We start from the raw sequence: 18,210 nt of genomic DNA, 5'->3' as shown, positions 1-18,210 counted from the left end.
CGACAGAGCGAGAGAGTGACAGAGAGAGAGGGAGCGACGGAGAAACGGTGCCACAGAGAGAGAGAGAGCGACAGAGAGAGACAGAGTGACAGAGAGAGGGAGCGACAGAGAGAGGGAGCGACAGAGAGAGGGAGCGACAGAGAGAGAGGAAGCGACAGAGAGAGGGAGCGACAGAGAGAGGGAGCGACAGAGAGAGGGAGCGAGGGAGCGACAGAGAGAGGGAGCGACAGAGCGAGGGAGCGAGAGAGAGAGAGCGAGCAACAGAGACAGAGGGAGCGACAGAGAGAGAGGGCGACAGAGAGAGTGAGCGACAGAGAGAGTGAGCGACAGAGAGAGAGAGCGACAGAGAGAGAGAGCGACAGAGAGAGCGACAGAGAGAGAGAGCGACAGAGAGAGGGAGCGACAGAGAGAGGGAGCGAGGGAGCGACAGAGAGAGGGAGCGACAGAGCGAGGGAGCGAGAGAGAGAGCGAGCAACAGAGACAGAGGGAGCGACAGAGAGAGAGGGCGACAGAGAGAGTGAGCGACAGAGAGAGAGAGCGACAGAGAGAGAGAGCGACAGAGAGAGGGAGCGACTGAGAGAGGGAGCGACTGAGAGAGAGAGGGACAGAGAGAGAGAGAGGGACAGAGAGAGGGAGCGACAGAGAGAGGGAGCGACAGAGATAGAGAGCGACAGAGAGAGGGCGCACCAGAGAGAGGGAGCGACAGAGAGAGAGAGCGACAGTGAGAGAGAGGGAGCGACACTGAGAGAGAGGGAGCGACAGTGAGAGAGAGGGAGCGACAGTGAGAGAGACACAGAGATAGAGAGCGACAGAGAGAGGGCGCACCAGAGAGAGGGAGCGACAGAGAGAGAGAGCGACAGTGAGAGAGAGGGAGCGACACTGAGAGGGAGCGACAGTGAGAGAGAGGGAGCGACAGTGAGAGAGACACAGAGAGAGAGAGCGACAGAGAGAGGGAGCGACAGAGAGAGGGAGCGACAGAGCGAGATAGAGCGACAGAGAGGGAGATCGGCAGAGAGCGCGACAGAGAGAGAGCGACAGAGAGAGGGAGGGACAGTGTGATATCCGAGTGGTAAGGTCCGAAACTGAGATAAGCGAGTTCTTAGGCAGAAAACCGAAATGTTTATTACATGGTGTAGCAGAGAAACATCTCCTACAGGCTGCAAGCAAAACACAGTATTTCTAACTGCACGATGCAAGATGGAGGATTCCCTCTGAGTCATACCCATAATGCAATGCCACATTACCATACTAACTGGTGTACCAGGACACTACCTTTAACACTGGTGAATATGAACCCTTAATCTTTGGCTCCATCTGGTGGATAACTTAAACATTACATCCCAGATTACTTTTGACAGAGAGAGAGAGAGCGACAGAGAGAGGGAGCGACAGAGAGAGAGAGAGCGACAGAGAGAGGGAGCGACAGAGAGAGGAGCGACAGAGAGAGGAGCGACAGAGAGGGAGAGCGACAGAGAGAGGGAGCGACAGAGTGAGGGAGCGATAGAGCGAGGGAGCGACAGAGAGAGGGAGCGACAGAGAGAGGGAGTGACAGAGAGAGGGAGCGACAGAAAGAGGGAGCAACAGAGGGAGGGAGCGAGAGAGAGAGAGCGAGAGAGAGAGGGAGCGACAGAGCGAGGGAGTGACAGAGAGGGAGCGACAGAGAGAGGGAGCGACAGAGAGAGGGAGCGACAGAGAGAGGGAGCGACAGAGAGAGGGAGCGACAGAAAGAGGGAGCAACAGAGAGAGGGAGCGAGAGAGAGCGGGAGCGACAGAGCGAGAGCGATAGAGAGTGTGAGCGACAGAGAGGAGCGACAGAAAGAGGGAGCGACAGAGAGAGGGAGCGACAGAGAGAGTGAGCGACAGATGCTTCCAGGTCTCTGCCAGAATCATATCCAGGATCTCCCAGTCGGCAGCGCACAAATGCATAAAGCAGGTCACTGATGGGTTGTTTACCAGGCTGGCAATGATGTCAACTTCACAGGCTGCCATGTTTCCTACATTACAACAGTGACTACACTTCAAAAAGTACTTCATTGACTGTAAAGCAGTTTGAGACATCCGATGGTCATGAAAGGCGCTATATAAATGCAAGTCTTTCTTTTCTTTAACTTCGCCTGTGATGATGCCAGTCAGAATGAGCGGGCGCTCGGGTTTGCATATCTGGCTGGCTTCCCACAGGTGCAGGGTGTCATCAACTGCACACACGTGGCAATCTGCGCACCCCCAGATCAACCAGGAGTATTTGTGAACTGCGAGGGCTTTCACTCCATCAATATGCAGCTGGTGTGCAACCACATAAAGATCTTTCTGCAGGCAGGCATCAGATTCCCGGGGAGCTGCCATGATGCTTTTGTCCTGCGGCAGTCCAAGCTCCTTGACCTCTTTGAACCTGCAAGTGGACCTAAGGAGTGGCTGCAAGGAGGCAAGGGATGGTCTTGGAGGGAGTGCTGCCTAGGTTTACCAGAATGATACCCGGACTCCAAGGGTTAAATTACAAGGAGAGATTACACAAACGAGGGTTGTACTCCCTGGAATTGAGAAGGTTAAGGGCTGATTTTATCGAAGTTTTAAAGATATTAAGGGGAACAGATAGGATAGATAGAGAGAATTGTTTCTGCTGGTTGGGGATTCTAGGATTAGGGAGCATAGTCTAAAAATTAGAACCAGGCCTTTCAGGAATGAAGTTAGGAAATAGGGTGGTGGAAATTTGGAACTCTCTTCTGCAAATGGCAGTTGGTTTTAGGTCAATTGTTAATTTAAATCTGAGATTTATAGATTTCTGTTAACTAAAGGTATTAAGGGATATGGGCCAAAGTTGGATACATGGAGTTTGGTCATAGATCAGCCATAATCTCATTGAATAGTGGAACAGGCTTGAGGAGCTGAATGGCTTACTCCTGTTCCTATATTCCTAAAGCCCCTTCAAACTTGGCTGATGACATCCAGCAGATACCCGACCAATGAAGTCCAAGAGCGCTACAATGAATGACATATGACCACCAGATGGGTGATCGAACAAGCCATGCATGCTGAAGATGCACTTTAGATGGCTCTGGGTAGATCTTGAGGCGCCCTTCAGTATTCACCAGACAGGGTGTCCAGAAAGGTCGTGGTGTGCTGCGCTCTGCACAACATTGTGCAGCAGTGAGGTTTGAACCTGCGGGAAGAACAAGGGGCAGAACTCAGATCGACTGCAGATGAATCCAAGGAGGAGGAAGGTGATGACAGCAATGCAGCACCAGCTGCTCACATTGGCCCAGAAATTGGTGTCGGGGGCTTCCCGCAGGTGCAAGCCCCCAACCTACACTTACCTAGCGCGCCGGCAGTTGAAGCCTGGGCCTGCGTGGATTTCCTGTCTGTGGCCCAGTTCAGCTCCCGGCACGCTGTGCTTGCGTGATCCAGCGGCGTACTTAGTGCGATGCGTCGGCTGGGATCACGTGAGCACAGGGCAACCAATCGGAGGATGCAAAAGTTCATTCATGAGTTCGACAGTAAGAACTCCTTAAAACTCCTTTGACAGTAAAACGCTCCTTAAAACCTACCTCTTGACCAAGCTTTCAGTCACCTTACATAATTTCTCCTTCTGTGGCTCGGTGTCAAATTTTGTTTGATAACGCTCCTGTGAAGCGCCTTGGGACGTTTTACTATATTAAAGGCGCTATATAAATACAGGTTGTTGTTGTTGTAGACGTGTAGAGTTTCCGCTTTAAATGGAGTCGGCGATTCTGGCGCAAACTGTGCCCAAAATTGTGCCCGTTTTGAGAAGTATTTTTTTCCCTCCAGTTTCCGCTCAAACTCATTTGCATATCACCATACGCAAAAGCTGCCGTGAACCAACGCAATTGGGCAGTGTTTTAAAACGTAATTAAATATTAAAAAAAACTATTCCCTGATTTATTTAAGAAAGGTAACTTGGTGCAGTTTGATTAATACAGCTGAAAATGGGATTATCACAAAAAATAAGCATTGTTAATCAGTGTCAATCCACCACCTGTGAGTAACCTTCATTTGAATTACTGAAAATTACTTAAAAAAAATATACAGAACAATTTGCTAGATATAGTGGGGTACAGTAGCTCGTTTCTTAGTAGATTAAAACAAATTACATTCAAAAGCTTTTAAAACGTGTCTATTGGTGTCCTTGCACCCAAAAGAACCAGTTTAATTTTTGAAGTCTTCTTGAAGGCCTAAAACGAGCACAATTAGCGGAAACTCGCCAAGGTGATTAATTCACCATGGGGGCGTGGCCAGTGTTGTGGGCGGGGCCGGCAAATGTTTTGTAAACTAGCGTAAAAAATCGCAGCAACTGGATTTGCACTGAAGGTAATTTGTGCATAAAATCCCACCTTTTTTTGCGCGGGTTAGGCTGATTCCAGGTGCATTGCGCCGAAAAAAGCAGCATAATCGAGCGGAATCTCTGCCCCAGTGAGCCTAGGTAGTGTGTCGACTACCTTAACATGGAGGACATCGCACACAACCCAGTCACAATCTCGCCTGATGTCTACACATGCATAGTGATCAGGGGAGGAAACCCTGACTGATTTTTTCTCTCCCCTAGCTCAGGTAGGCTGTTGCTGTGCCCCCCGCTATTGCCACTCCAGATAAAATCAGCTACTTCAGTACAGACTAGGCATCAAACCTAGGATCTCCCGGCCTGTACGGTTCATTGCCGCTCTGGGCAGTGCAGCATGGCTATAACTAGTTATACTCCAGCAGAAAACACGATTTCTTAGCTGTTTGGTTCAGAGACTGTTGGACATGATGATGGGTTTCCATGCAGGTTACACGCATAACTGACTGAACAACAAAGATCCTCTAAGAATACTCCTAGTCTCCCTTTAACCTCCCTGTGTAAAAAATGAGTCAAAATACTTATAAATCATTTTGCCATTCCCTCACTCTCAAGTATAATGGTGTGGAGATGCCAGAGTTGGACTGGGGTGGACAAATGTAAGAAGTCACACAACACCAGGTTATAGTCCAACAGCTTTATTTGAAGTCACAAGCTTTCGGAGCGCTGCTCTTTCGTCAGGTGAAGTGGAGAGAAGTAAAGACACAGCTTATATAGTCAGAGAATAATGTCAGATGTTTACAGGTAATCTTTCTAACTGCCATTTATCACACCTTGGCAGAGAGATAATCACAGCAATCAAAGGTGTGAATGGTGTCCAAACAGGTCAGTCAGGAAAACATTACATCAAAGAGCAATGAGGTGGGGTCACAAGGGGTCAAATGTTGCAGATGCTGGGGTCTGTGTGAAAAACAAAAAAACAGACAAAAAACATTTTTTTTTGCTGGAAATCACAGCAGGTCCGGCCGCATCTGTGTAGAGAGAACAAGCCAACGACGACTCGAGTCTGGATGACCCTACGTCAGGTAGGGTTACATGTAGCGTGACATGAACCCAAGATCCCAGTTCAGGCCGTCCTCATGGGTGTGGAACTTGGCTATCAGTTTCTGCTCGACGATTTTGCGTTGTCGTGTGTCTCGAAGGCCGCCTTGGAGAATGCTTACCCGAAGATCGGAGGCTGAATGTCCTTGACTGCTCAAGTGTTCCCCAACTGGGAGGGAACACTCCTGCCTGCCGATTGTTGCGCGGTGTCCGTTCATCCGTTGTTGCAGTGTCTGCATGGTCTCGCCGATGTACCATGCTCCGGGGCATCCTTTCCTGCAACGTATGAGGTAGACAATGTTGGCCGAGTCACATGAGTATGTACCATGTACCTGGTGGGTGGTGTCCTCACGTGTGATGATGGTATCTGTTTTGATGATCTGGCATGTCTTGCAGAGGTTGCTGTGGCAGGGTTGTGTGGTGTCGTGGTCGCTGTTCTCCTGAAAGCTGGGTAATTTGCTGCGAACGATAGCCTGTTTGAGGTTAGGCGGCTGTTTGAAGGCGAGTAGTGGAGGCATGGGGATGGCCTTAGCGAGGTGTTCGTCGTCATCGATGACATGTTGAAGGCTGCGAAGAACATGGCGTAGTTTCACTGCTCCGGGGAAGTACTGGACGATGAAGGGTACTCTGTTGGTTGTGTCCCGTGTTTGTCTTCTGAGGAGGTCTATACGATTTTTTGCTGTGGCCCGTCGGAACTGTCGATCGACGAGTCGAGCGTCATATCCCATTCTTACGAGGGCGTCTTTCAGCGTCTGTAGGTGTCCATCGCGTTCCTCCTCATCTGAGCAGATCCTGTGTATTCGCAGGGCTTGTCCATAGGGGATGGCTTCTTTAACATGGTTAGGGTGGAAGCTGGAGAAGTGGAGCATCGTGAAGTTGTCCGTGGGCTTGCGGTAGAGTGAAGTGCTGAGGTGTCCGTCTTTGATGGAGATTCGTGTGTCCAAGAATGAAACCGATTCTGAGGAGTAGTCCATGGTGAGTTTGATGGTGGGATTGAACTTGTTGATGTTATCGTGTAGTCTTTTCAGTGATTCTTCGGCATGGGTCCATAGGAAGAAAATGTCGTCGATGTATCTGGTGTATAGCATTGGTTGGAGGTCCTGTGCAGCGAAGAAGTCTTGCTCGAACTTGTGCATGAAGATGTTGGCGTATTGGGGTGCGAATTTGGTCCCCATGGCTGTTCCGTGTGCTTGGGTAAAGAACTGGTTGTCGAAGGTGAAGACATTGTGGTCAAGGATGAAGCGGATGAGTTGTAGGATGGCGTCTGGAGATTGGCTGTTGTTGGTGTTGAGTACTGAGGCTGTCGCAGCGATGCCGTCATCGTGGGGGATACTGGTGTAGAGTGCTGAGACGTCCATCGTGCCGAGGAGTGTTCCTGGTTCAACTGGTCCGTGGGTGCTGAGTTTCTGTAAGAAGTCTGTAGTGTCGCGACAGAAGCTGGAGGTTCCCTGTACAATGGGTTTCAGGATGCCCTCGACGTATCCAGAGAGGTTCTCACACAGGGTTCCGTTGCCTGATACAATAGGACGTCCGGGTGTGTTGGCTTTGTATATCTTTGGGAGGCAGTAGAAGTCTCCCATGCGGGGAGTACGTGGGATGAGAGCGCGTAGGATGCTTTGAAGGTCTGGATCGAAGGTCTTGATCAGTCTGTTGAGTTGGCGGGTGTGTTCTTTGGTCGGATCTGCGGGTAACTGTCTGTAGTGTTCCTGGTTGTCCAGTTGTCGGTATGCTTCTTTGCAATAGTCCATTCTGTTCTGTATGACGATGGCTCCTCCTTTGTCTGCTGGTTTGATGACGATGTTGCGGTTGGTCTTGAGAGCGTGGATGGCATTGCGTTGTGCTCGGGTGACATTCTGGACTGTCTTGTGAGTGCGGCTGATGAATCTGGCGTTGATGCATCTCCTGACAGCTTGAGCATACATGTCAAGCTTAGGGCAGCGACCCTCCGGAGAGGTCCAATTTGACTCTTTCTTCTTCGGTTGCTGCACTGCGGATCCCTCTGTCTGCTGTTCCGGATCATTGATTGTCTCATTGGGTTCGCTGCTGACATCTTGGGATTTGTGGAAGAATTCCCGGACCCTCATTCTCCTGATGAATCCCTCTGTGTCTGCCGCGAGACTGACGGGGTCCATTTTGGTGGTGGGGCAGAAATTGAGCCCTCGGCTGAGAACTTCAATTTCGTCTGGTTGAAGGGTGTGGTCGGACAGGTTGACGATGGACTTCCCTGTGGTTTCAACCGTGATACTGGGGGAGGCTTGGTTGCTGCTGCTGGTGATGCTGAGTTTCTCAAGCTTCCTGTTCTTGGTGTGCATGTAGGCAGCATAGTTCCGTTGCCTCGTCTGTTTGGTGGTTGTGGTAAACCACTGTTATACCTGTCTGTATGTGTATGTGTATTCCACTAGGTACAGGTCTGGACATGCCTCGGCTGACTCCTCCCACTATTCCAGGTATATAAGTGACTACCTCCCAGTCCCTTAGTATTCTGGACGGGTCGACCACTCGAGACTAGACCTTCATTCTTTAGTTAATAAAAGCCTGGTTGTTACTCGCTTAACCTCAGTCTTTTGAGTAATTGATGGTGCATCAGTGGTGTCTCGTAGCTGGTCTGCTGTGTCCTGAGCACAGGCTGAGAACATGGACTCCATCTCGGTTTCGAGGTTGCGGCGTCTGCTGTAGAGCTGGTGTATGAGATGGTTGAGGAGTGTGCGAGAGGTACGACGGCAGAGTCTCTCAGCGTAGTCTGTGTTGTAGGTCAACTTGAGTGGGTTCGTGATCTGTAGTCCTGTGCTCAGGACACAGCAGACCAGCTACGAGACACCGCCAAACAGACGAGGCAACGGAACTATGCTGCCTACATGCACACCAAGAACAGGAAGCTTGAGAAACTCGGCATCACCAGCAGCAGCAACCAAGCCTCCCCCAGTACCACGGTTGAAACCACAGGGAAGTCCATCGTCAACCTGTCCGACCACGCCCTTCAACCAGACGAAATTGAAGTTCTCAGCCGAGGGCTCAATTTCTGCCCCACCACCAAAATGGACCCCGTCGGTCTCGCGGCAGACACAGAGGGATTCATCAGGAGAATGAGGCTCTGGGAATTCTTCCACAAATCCCAAGATGTCAGCAGTGAACCCAATGAGACAATCAATGATCCGGAACAGCAGACAGAGGGATCCGCAGTGCAGCAACCGAAGAAGAAAGAGTCAAATTGGACCCCTCCGGAGGGTCGCTGCCCTAAGCTTGACATGTATGCTCAAGCTGTCAGGAGGTGCATCAACACCAGATTCATCAGCCACACTCACAAGACAGTCCAGAATGTCACCCGAGCACAACGCAACGCCATCCACGCTCTCAAGACCAACCGCAACATCGTCATCAAACCAGGAGACAAAGGAGGAGCCATCGTCATACAGAACAGAACGGACTATTGCAAAGAAGCATACCGACAACTGGACAACCAGGAACACTACAGACAGTTACCCACAGATCCGACCAAAGAACACACCCGCCAACTCAACAGACTGATCAAGACCTTCGATCCAGACCTTCAAAGCATCCTACGCGCTCTCATCCCACGTACTCCCCACGTGGGAGACTTCTACTGCTTCCCAAAGATACACAAAGCCAACACACCCGGACGTCCTATCGTATCAGTCAACGGAACCCTGTGTGAGAACTTCTCTGGATACGTCGAGGGCATCCTGAAACCCATTGTACAGGGAACCCCCAACTTCTGTCGCGACACTACAGACTTCTTACAGAAACTCAGCACCCACGGACCAGTTGAACCAGGAACACTCCTCGCCACGATGGACATCTCGGCACTCTACACCAGTATCCCCCACGATGACGGCATCGCTGCGACAGCCTCAGTACTCAACACCAACAACAGCCAATCTCCAGACGCCATCCTACAATTCATCCGCTTCATCCTTGACCACAATGTCTTCACCTTCAACAACCAGTTCTTTACCCAAACACACGGAACAGCCATGGGGACCAAATTCACACCCCAATACGCCAACATCTTCATGCACAAGTTCGAGCAAGACTTCTTTGCTGCACTGGACCTCCAACCAATGCTATACACCAGATACATCGACGACATTTTCTTCCTATGGACCCATGCCGAAGAATCACTGAAAAGACTACACGATAACATCAACAAGTTCCATCCCACCATCAAACTCACCATGGACTACTCCTCAGAATCGGTTTCATTCTTGGACACACGAATCTCCAGCAAAGACGGACGCCTCAGCAATTCACTCTACCGCAAGCCCACGGACAACCTCACGATGCTCCACTTCTCCAGCTTCCACCCTAACCATGTTAAAGAAGCCATCCCCTATGGACAAGCCCTGCGAATACACAGGATCTGCTCAGATGAGGAGGAACGTGATGGACACCTACAGACGCTGAAAGACGCCCTCGAAAGAACGGGATAGGATGCTCAACTCATCGATCGACAGTTCCGACGGGCCACAGCGAAAAATCGTATAGACCTCCTCAGAAGACAAACACGGGACACAACCAACAGAGTACCCTTCATCGTCCAGTACTTCCCCGGAGCAGAGAAACTACGCCATGTTCTTCGCAGCCTTCAACATGTCATCAATGACGACGAACACCTCGCTAAGGCCATCCCCATGCCTCCACTACTCACCTTCAAACAGCCGCCTAACCTCAAACAGACTATCGTTCGCAGCAAATTACCCAGCTTTCAGGAGAACAGCGACCACGACACCACACAACCCTGCCACAGCAACCTCTGCAAGACATGCCAGATCATCAACACAGATACCATCATCACACGTGAGGACACCACCCACCAGGTACATGGTACATACTCATGTGACTCGGTCAACGTTGTCTACCTCACACGTTGCAAGGATGCCCCGGAGCATGGTACATCGGCGAGACCATGCAGACACTGCGACAACGGATGAACGGACACCGCGCAACAATCACCAGGCAGGAGTGTTCCCTCCCAGTTGGGGAACACTTGAGCAGTCAAGGACATTCAGCCTCCGATCTTTGGGTAAGCATTCTTCAAAGCAGCCTTCGAGACACACGACAATGCAAAATCGTCGAGCAGAAACTGATAGCCAAGTTCCGCACCCATGAGGACGGCCTGAACCGGGATCTTGGGTTCATGTCACGCTACATGTAACCTTACCTGACGTAGGGTCATCCAGACTCGAGTCGTCGTTGGCTTGTTCTCTCTACAGAGATGCGGCCAGACCTGCTGTGATTTCCAGCAAAAAAAAATGTTTTTTGTCTTTTTTTGTTTTTCACACAGACCCCAGCATCTGCAACATTTGACCCCTTGTGACCCCACCTCATTGCTCTTTGATGTAATGTTTTCCTGACTGACCTGTTTGGACACCATTCACACCTTTGATTGCTGTGATTATCTCTCTGCCGAGGTGTGATAAATGGCAGTTAGAAAGATTACCTGTAAACATCTGATATTATTCTCTGACTATATAAGCTGTGTCTTTATGCTTCTCTCCACTTCACCTGACGAAGGAGCAGCGCTCCAAAAGCTTGTGACTTCAAATAAAGCCGTTGGACTATAAACTGGTGTTGTGTGGCTTCTTACATTTCTCAAGTATAAAGCAACACCCTTCATCTCTGTGCCCCTGCCCCTTTCTTGATCGCCCCATTTATATTATCTTTGCTTGTGTTACTTTGTAATGTATTTTTACTAAATTCACATCATGCCAGGGAATATCAAACTCACAAGAGTGCCACAAAAATAAGCAATTTCATTTTTTAAACAATTCTACAAAAAAATCTCATATCGTAAGAGGAGACACTGATAGCACCAACAAACAGCCTTATCGCAGAGTTCAGCTGGTACTAATAAACTACTCAAGCTTAGCTGTCTTACCTGACAAACTTTGCTGTGTTACAAACCTGCAATGCTTTTCTGGGCATCTGTTAGTTCATGTCACCAATGGTTTGTTGCTACTTTAGTTAGACCCGCCTATCTTAAAGTATTGAGGCAAGCCAAGTGAGTTACATGACCTAATAAGTGAACACAATGAGACACGATGGTGACACCAAGTCCCCTTTGCCCTTACCTCTCTCGTTCCTGCTCAAGGAGGTTGGTGAAATCGTCACTCTTGTTCATGTAATCTGTGTGCTTGTGTTTCTCATTTTCCAATTCATACACAGTACGCCTGTGACATTTTTCAGCCAGAAGAAGTTGTTCCAACATACGCCGATATGTCTCTCTGTGCTTCCCCACCAGCAGGTCCAGCTGCAGTCAAGGAGAAGAAATATTACCATCAGGCTGGGCACCCCTGGCCTATTTGATCACCTCCGACTGGATTTATCCCCAAAACCTTGGTATTTCCTGCCCACAGAGAGGTCTTAGCAAACTCCAGTGGCTGATTTCCCCCTCCCTGACATTTCTCCCCTCTTTCCTGCAGGTGCTGACATTTGCTGGGGGTGAAGATCAATGGCTTCTCGGAGGCATCCAGTAACTCGCCAAGTGGCATTTCTTTATACTTGAACATAAGTGAGCATCAGCCGTTCAACCGGAGCAGACGTTACAGCCAAGTCCAATCCTGTCCGCCGCCAACACCCACACAAGCACACTTTCCAGCAAAGGGGTCCGTGGAAATCCACCCGGAATGACAACCACAGCGAATGTTTTCTCCTTCCAGAGCAGTGCTGAGGCCAATTGTGCCGACCCCTGATGAGATCCGCTAAGTCAGGGCGCAGGGCAAGCATCACAATGGAGACCTTCTCAGGCTGTGTGCCTCAGCACCACATCAGATGGTGTGTTCACCCAATAAGCCATGGCGTGGGTGTGGGAGGGGGGGCAGAATCAGAAACTGATTTGCGAAATGTAATGGATTAGACTGGGATTTTTACATTTCATTGAATAGTACTGCCGCTACCCCTTTCAGCCAAAACCTTGCTGTAAAGTGGGGAGATTTTTTTTTTAAGTTCCCTTTGGTTGAACTTTCCGTTTTATCTGAGTTGCGGACTGCATAATTTGCTCGCAGCATCCTGCTGGCCTTTCTCTGTTCTGTTCGGACCATGGTGTTGCTCCACACAACAACCCTCAGACCACATTCCAAACGGAGAGAGGTAAGTTGTTCGGAGCGCTCTGAACATATTGGACCTATAAGCTCAGTGACACCATGCATGGCCCCGATTTTAACTCCAGGTGGATTCCCCGCCCAGGCCTGAGTTAATGTTACAGTCGGGGTCTCAATGATGTCATTGGGCCACAACATGCATAAATGCTCCAGGCGCGTGTCCTTGCTGCCTGCTCAGGAGAGCGGGTTAAAGTTGCAGATGTTGCGATCATGGCGGCTTTTGGACAGGTAAGAGCCAGTGCGATTTTAACCGCCCACCCGCCAGGTTTCTGCTGAGCGAGTACGGTTAAAATCACCCCCGATCAGTGCTACTCACTAACTTGGTGTTGAGGGCCACCATGCCAGGCAGTGTGTAACTCAATGGCCACTCTCAGTAACACTCCAATATACAGCATCACTTAATGAGGCAACCTGCCTCTGTGCCTGTGATTTCAACCTCCGCCCCAGGCTGCGGTCCTGAGTTCAATCAGGGCCCTGTGCACAGTAGGAGGAAAGGCAGTTATTCACAAGGGGGAGGGGGAACACAGCAGCTAAAAGCCTAGAAATAGCTGTTGCTGACTTTAGCTTATGAACACTGGATGAGTTTGTCTGCTGTTAGGTTATTTTAAATGGGTTAACACCTCCACTACAATAGCAGACAAAGGAATGCCGCATGTTCTATGTTCTTATGTTCCACATGCACAACAACAACTTGCATTTGTATAGTGCCTTTAACTTAATACAAAGTCTCAAGGCACTTCACAGGAGCGTAATCAGACAGACTCTGACACCGAGCCACAGAAGGAGCCAATGGCTTCGACCTTCCCAATGTTTAATTGGAGGTAATTTCAGTTCATGTCTGTTGTGGCGAAAATAAAATTAATTAAATCCGCACACTAGCCTGTAAATGGTGAAAAGCTGAGCAGTTTATTTAAAACACAAAATTGCTCAACAATACAATTTAAAACACAAAATTGTTTAACAGTACAATACAAACAGTCCGCGGAGATATCTAATGGCTGATCAGGGAGAACAGCTAGAGCTCCGGCAGCTCGTCCCAGGCTGTCTCTCTGAATGCTTACAAATCTCAGTATTTATGACTCCAAACCACAATGATTCATACTTTCGTATGACCTTTCTTCAAATTACATCAAAGTTTATACAATGGAGCCACCAGGTGCTCGTCTTGTCATATTTTTGCATGACCTTTCTTTAAATTACATCAAAGTTTATACAATGCAGCCACCAGGTGCCCATCTTGTGACTTCCCTTATCTCCTAACGGCCAGTATCAATCGAGTGAGCCCTTTGACCTGTTATTGTTCAATCATCTGCGAAACCGCAGAGGTCACATGTTACCACTTCCACATAATTCAATCATTGGATCTTTTCGCAGTTGTTTTTCTTAAGCACAGCAATTTCGCACTGACCCTGTTAACCCCTTCAATGTCAGACAAGCAGCGTGACGAATCAGACACCGTGGAGGGGTCAAGAGAGGTGGTGGTGAGGTAGAACTGGGTGTCATCAGTGTACATGTGGAAACTGACACTGTGTTTTCACATGATGTCGCTGAGGGGCAGTATGTAGATGAGAAATAGGAGGGGGCCAAGGATAGATCCTTGGGGGACACCAGAGGTAACGATGCACATGCATTGTCTGCTAACTCACCAACTGTCAATTCTAGGCTATAGATCTGTTAAATAATTCTCTGTTAGTGAAGCTGCCCACAGCGGGAACAGCTCTGCCCTCCTCACTTATTGTATGGTGCCTGGTATAGCTCTGCCTCTGAGTAGTATTTCCCAGGAGAGGGAACACCAGCGAATCCCACCTCTGTCAGATGCACACGGAGCCGCGCACTGCTGAGGGGGAGAGATGTTGAAAATGTTTTGAGTGAAGCTGTCCTACATGCGCCACAGCTCAGAAAAAGCACACAATCATGAACAAGCGAGACCATGATGAGTTATTGGGGGCATGCTGACACTGGGTGATAGTGTAAAACAGACAATATCCAATCAGCCATCCGTGATACAACTTCCAATTTTTAATTTCTGTTAATGTACAAAGGGTGGCAGATACAACGTCAACCATTCAGTGACCCCCATTGAGTGTCTGGAAAGCTGGATATGCACAAGTGTAAAAAAGAAGAGAGCACATGCATTTTTATAGCGCCTTTCAGGACCTCAAGACATCCCAATGGGCTTTACACCCAATGAAGTACTTTTGGAGTGTAGTCACTGTTGTAATGTGTAAAACGCAGCAGACAATGTGCGCACAGCAAGGTCCCACAAACAGCAATGTGACAATGACCAGATAATCTGTTTTTTTCACTGATGTTGTTTGAGGGATAAATATTATGAGGAATATGACGTCATGGCGATAACGGAGACCTGGCTCAAAAAAGGGCAGGATTGGATACTAAATATTCCTGGATAAAAGGTCTTCCGGAAAGATAGGGAAGGAAAGAAAGGAGGTGGTGTGGCAACATTGGTTAAGGAGAATGTTACAGTGCTGGGGAGAGAGGATGTCCTGGAGGGGTCAAGGACAGAATCTATTTGGTTGGAGTTATGAAACAATAGAAGTGCCATTACACTACTAGGTGTATTTTATAGGCCATCAACTAGTGGGAAGATATAGAGGAACAAATTTGTTGGGAAATTACAGAGAGGTGCAAGAACTATGGAGTAATGATAATGGGGGACTTTAACTATCCTAATATAGATTGGGATAGTAATAGTGTAAAGGGCAGTGAGGGGGAAGAATTTCTGAAGTGTGTTCAGGAGAACTTTCTTGATCAGTATGTTTCTGGTCCAATGAGGAAGGAGGCATTACTGGATCTGGTTCTGGGGAATGAGGTGGGTCAAGTGGAGCATATGTCAGATGGGGAACATTTGGAAAACAGTGATCACAGTATCATAAGGTTTAGACTAGCTATGGAAAAGGACAGGGAGCAATCTAGAGTAAAAATGCTTAATTGGAGGAAGGCCAATTTTAGTGGGTTGAGAATGGATCTGGCTCGGGTAAATTGGAATCAAAGATTGGCAGGAAAAACTGTAATCCAACAATGGGCTGCCTTTAAAGAGGAGATGGTTTGGGTACAGTTGAGGTACATTCCCACGAGTGGGAAAGGTAGGGCAACCAAAGCTAGAGCTCCCTGGATGACGAAAGAGATAGAGAGTAAGATGAAGCAGAAAAAGGGGGTGTATGACAGATGTCAGGTTGAGAATACAAGTGAGAGCCAGGCTGAATATAGAAAGTTTAGAGGAGAAGTGAAAAAGGAAATAAGAGGGGCAAAGAGAGAGTATGAGAATAGATTGGCAGCTAAAATTAAAGGGAATCCAAAAGTCTTCTTTTGGCATATAAATAGTAAATGTGTAGTAAGAGGAGGGGTACAGCCAATTTGGGACCAAAAAAGGAGACCTACACAAGGAGGCAAAGGGCATGGCTGAGGTATTAAATGAGTACTTCGCATCTGTCTTTACTAAGGAAGTAGATGCTGCCAAAGTCATAGTGAAAGAGGAGGTAGTGGAGATACTGGATGAGATAAAAATTGATAAGGAGGAGGTACTAGAAAGGCTGGCTGTACTTAAAGTAGATAAGTCACCAGGACCAGATGGGATGCATCCTAGGATGCTGAGGGAAGTTAAGGAGGAAATCACATAGGAGCTGGCCATAATCTTCCAATCCTCCTTGGATATGGGGGTGGTGCCAGAGGACTGGAGAATTGACTGGAGAATTGTAAATTTTACACCCTTGTTCAAAAAAAGCTGTATCACTTCGCACTTTTCTGCATTAAATTTCATCTGCCACATGTCCACCAGCAGCTACAAGCCAATCAGCTTAACCTCGATAGCGGGGAAGCTTTTAGAAATGATAATCAGGGACAAAGTTAACAGTCACTTGGACAAGTGTGGATTAATTAAGGAAAGCTAGCATGGATTTGTTAAAGGCAAATCATGTTTAACTAGCTTGATTGAATTTTTTGATGAGGCCAATGCGGTTGATGTGATGTACATGGATTTCCAAAAGGCGTTTGCTAAAGTGCTACATAATAGGCTTGCCAGCAAAGTTGAAGCCCATGGATTAAAAGGGACAATGGCAGCATGGAGACAAAATTGGCTAAGTGACAGGAAACAGAGAGTAGTGGTGAAGGATCCCCTTGGAATGAGTGACCATAACATGGTTGAATTCCATATTCAATTAGAGGGTGAGAAGGTTGGATCTCAAACAAGCGTGCTAAGCTTGAATAAAGGAGACTATGAAGGTATGAGAGTGGAATTGAGTAGAGTGGATTGGGAAAATAGATTAAAGGGTAAGACAATACATGATCAGTGGTGTACATTTAAGGAGTTATTTTATAACTTCCAAAAAAAATATATTCCACTGAGAAGAAAAGGGTGTAAAAGAAAAGACAGCCATCCGTGGCTAAGTAAAGAAATTAAGGATAGTATTCGACTAAAAACAAGGGCATATAAGGTAGCCAAATCTAGTGGGAGAATAGAGGATTGGGAAAACTTTAAAAGACAGCAAAAAGTAACAAAAAGATTGATTAAGAAAGGGAAGATAGATTATGAAAGTAAATTAGCAAAAAATAAAGAAACAGATAGTAAGAGTTTTTATAGTTATATAAAAAGAAAAAGGGTGGCTAAAGTAAATGTTGGTCCCTTCGAGGATGAGACCGGGAAATTAATGGTGGGAAATATGGAGATGGCAAAAACACTGAATGAATATTTTGTATCAGTCTTTACAGTAGAAGACACTAAGAATATCCCAACACTGGACAAACAGGGGGCTATAGGGGGGGAGAAGCTAAACACGATCAAAATCACTAAGGAAGTGGTACTCGGTAAAATAATGGGACTCAAGGCAGATAAATCACCTGGACCTGATGGCTTACATCCTAGGGTCTTGAGCGAAGTGGCGGTAGGGATTGTGGATGCATTGGTAATAATTTTCCAAAACTCCCTGGAATCAGCAAAGGTCCCGGCAGACTGGAAAACTGCTAATGTAACACCCTTATTTAAAAAGGGCAGCAGACAGAAGGCTGGAAACTATAGACCGGTTAGCCTAACATCTGTGGTAGGTAAAATTTTGGAGTCCATTATTAAGGAGACAGTAACAGGACATTTGGATATTCATAATTTAATAGGACAAAGTCAGCATGGTTTTATGAAGGGGAAGTCATGTTTGACAAATTTGCTGGAGTTCTTTGAGGAAGTAACATATAGGGCGGATGCTGGGAGGTAGCTGGCGGATGAACAGCGTGCGGAAGAGGGACCCGGGTGGGCTCTCGTCGGTGAGTGAGAGCATGTGGGAGAGGAGGTCTGACGGTGAGGCGTCACCGAGGCCTGGAAGGTCGAGGAGGCGGCAGTTTTGCTGGTATGTCGAGGTCGTAAATTTTTTAAGGAGCGCGGCCTTAAGATGTGCATACTTGCCCTCCTCTGGTGAGTTCTGCAGCGCTATCCAGACCTTCGTGACTGTGGAGCTACCGAGTGATGCGACGAGGTAGTCATACTTCGTCCCATCTGTGGTGATGTGTCGCAGCCGGAATCGGGACTCAGCTTGGAGGAACCAGGCTTCGGGCTGGTTTTCCCAAAACTCCGGCAGTTTCACGGAAACTGCGTTCGTGTCCGCCATTGCAGTGCTCGGAATACGTTCTGAGCGTCGGGGTCACCAATGTTGAGGCTGCCGCGGAACACGAATGGAGGCCGAACCGATCTGAGGA

The 18,210-nt window shown here is 48.1% G+C and overlaps 1 protein-coding gene across 1 annotated transcript in view; it reads right to left on the bottom strand.

The window, feature by feature from the left end:
- Positions 1 to 2,972: 2,972 nt before the first annotated feature.
- The window catches only part of LOC147121632 (filamin-A-interacting protein 1-like), a 324,464-nt gene continuing 309,226 nt past the window's right edge, over positions 2,973 to 18,210 (bottom strand). The window contains exons 5-6 of the mRNA XM_085982042.1: positions 11,482 to 11,660; positions 2,973 to 3,157 (exon numbers count right to left, since the gene is read on the bottom strand). Coding sequence (XP_085838168.1) covers positions 3,076 to 3,157; positions 11,482 to 11,660 — 261 coding nt within the window. The 3' untranslated portion in view covers positions 2,973 to 3,075. The remainder of the gene's footprint in view (positions 3,158 to 11,481; positions 11,661 to 18,210) is intronic.

Source organism: Somniosus microcephalus, chromosome 3, assembly GCF_052327205.1.
Source record: "Somniosus microcephalus isolate GS21.2 chromosome 3, FLI_Smic_1.0, whole genome shotgun sequence".
NCBI classification, from domain to species: domain Eukaryota; kingdom Metazoa; phylum Chordata; class Chondrichthyes; order Squaliformes; family Somniosidae; genus Somniosus; species Somniosus microcephalus.
Note: the sequence above shows the minus strand (reverse complement) of the source record. Positions and strands in the feature narration are given on the sequence as shown.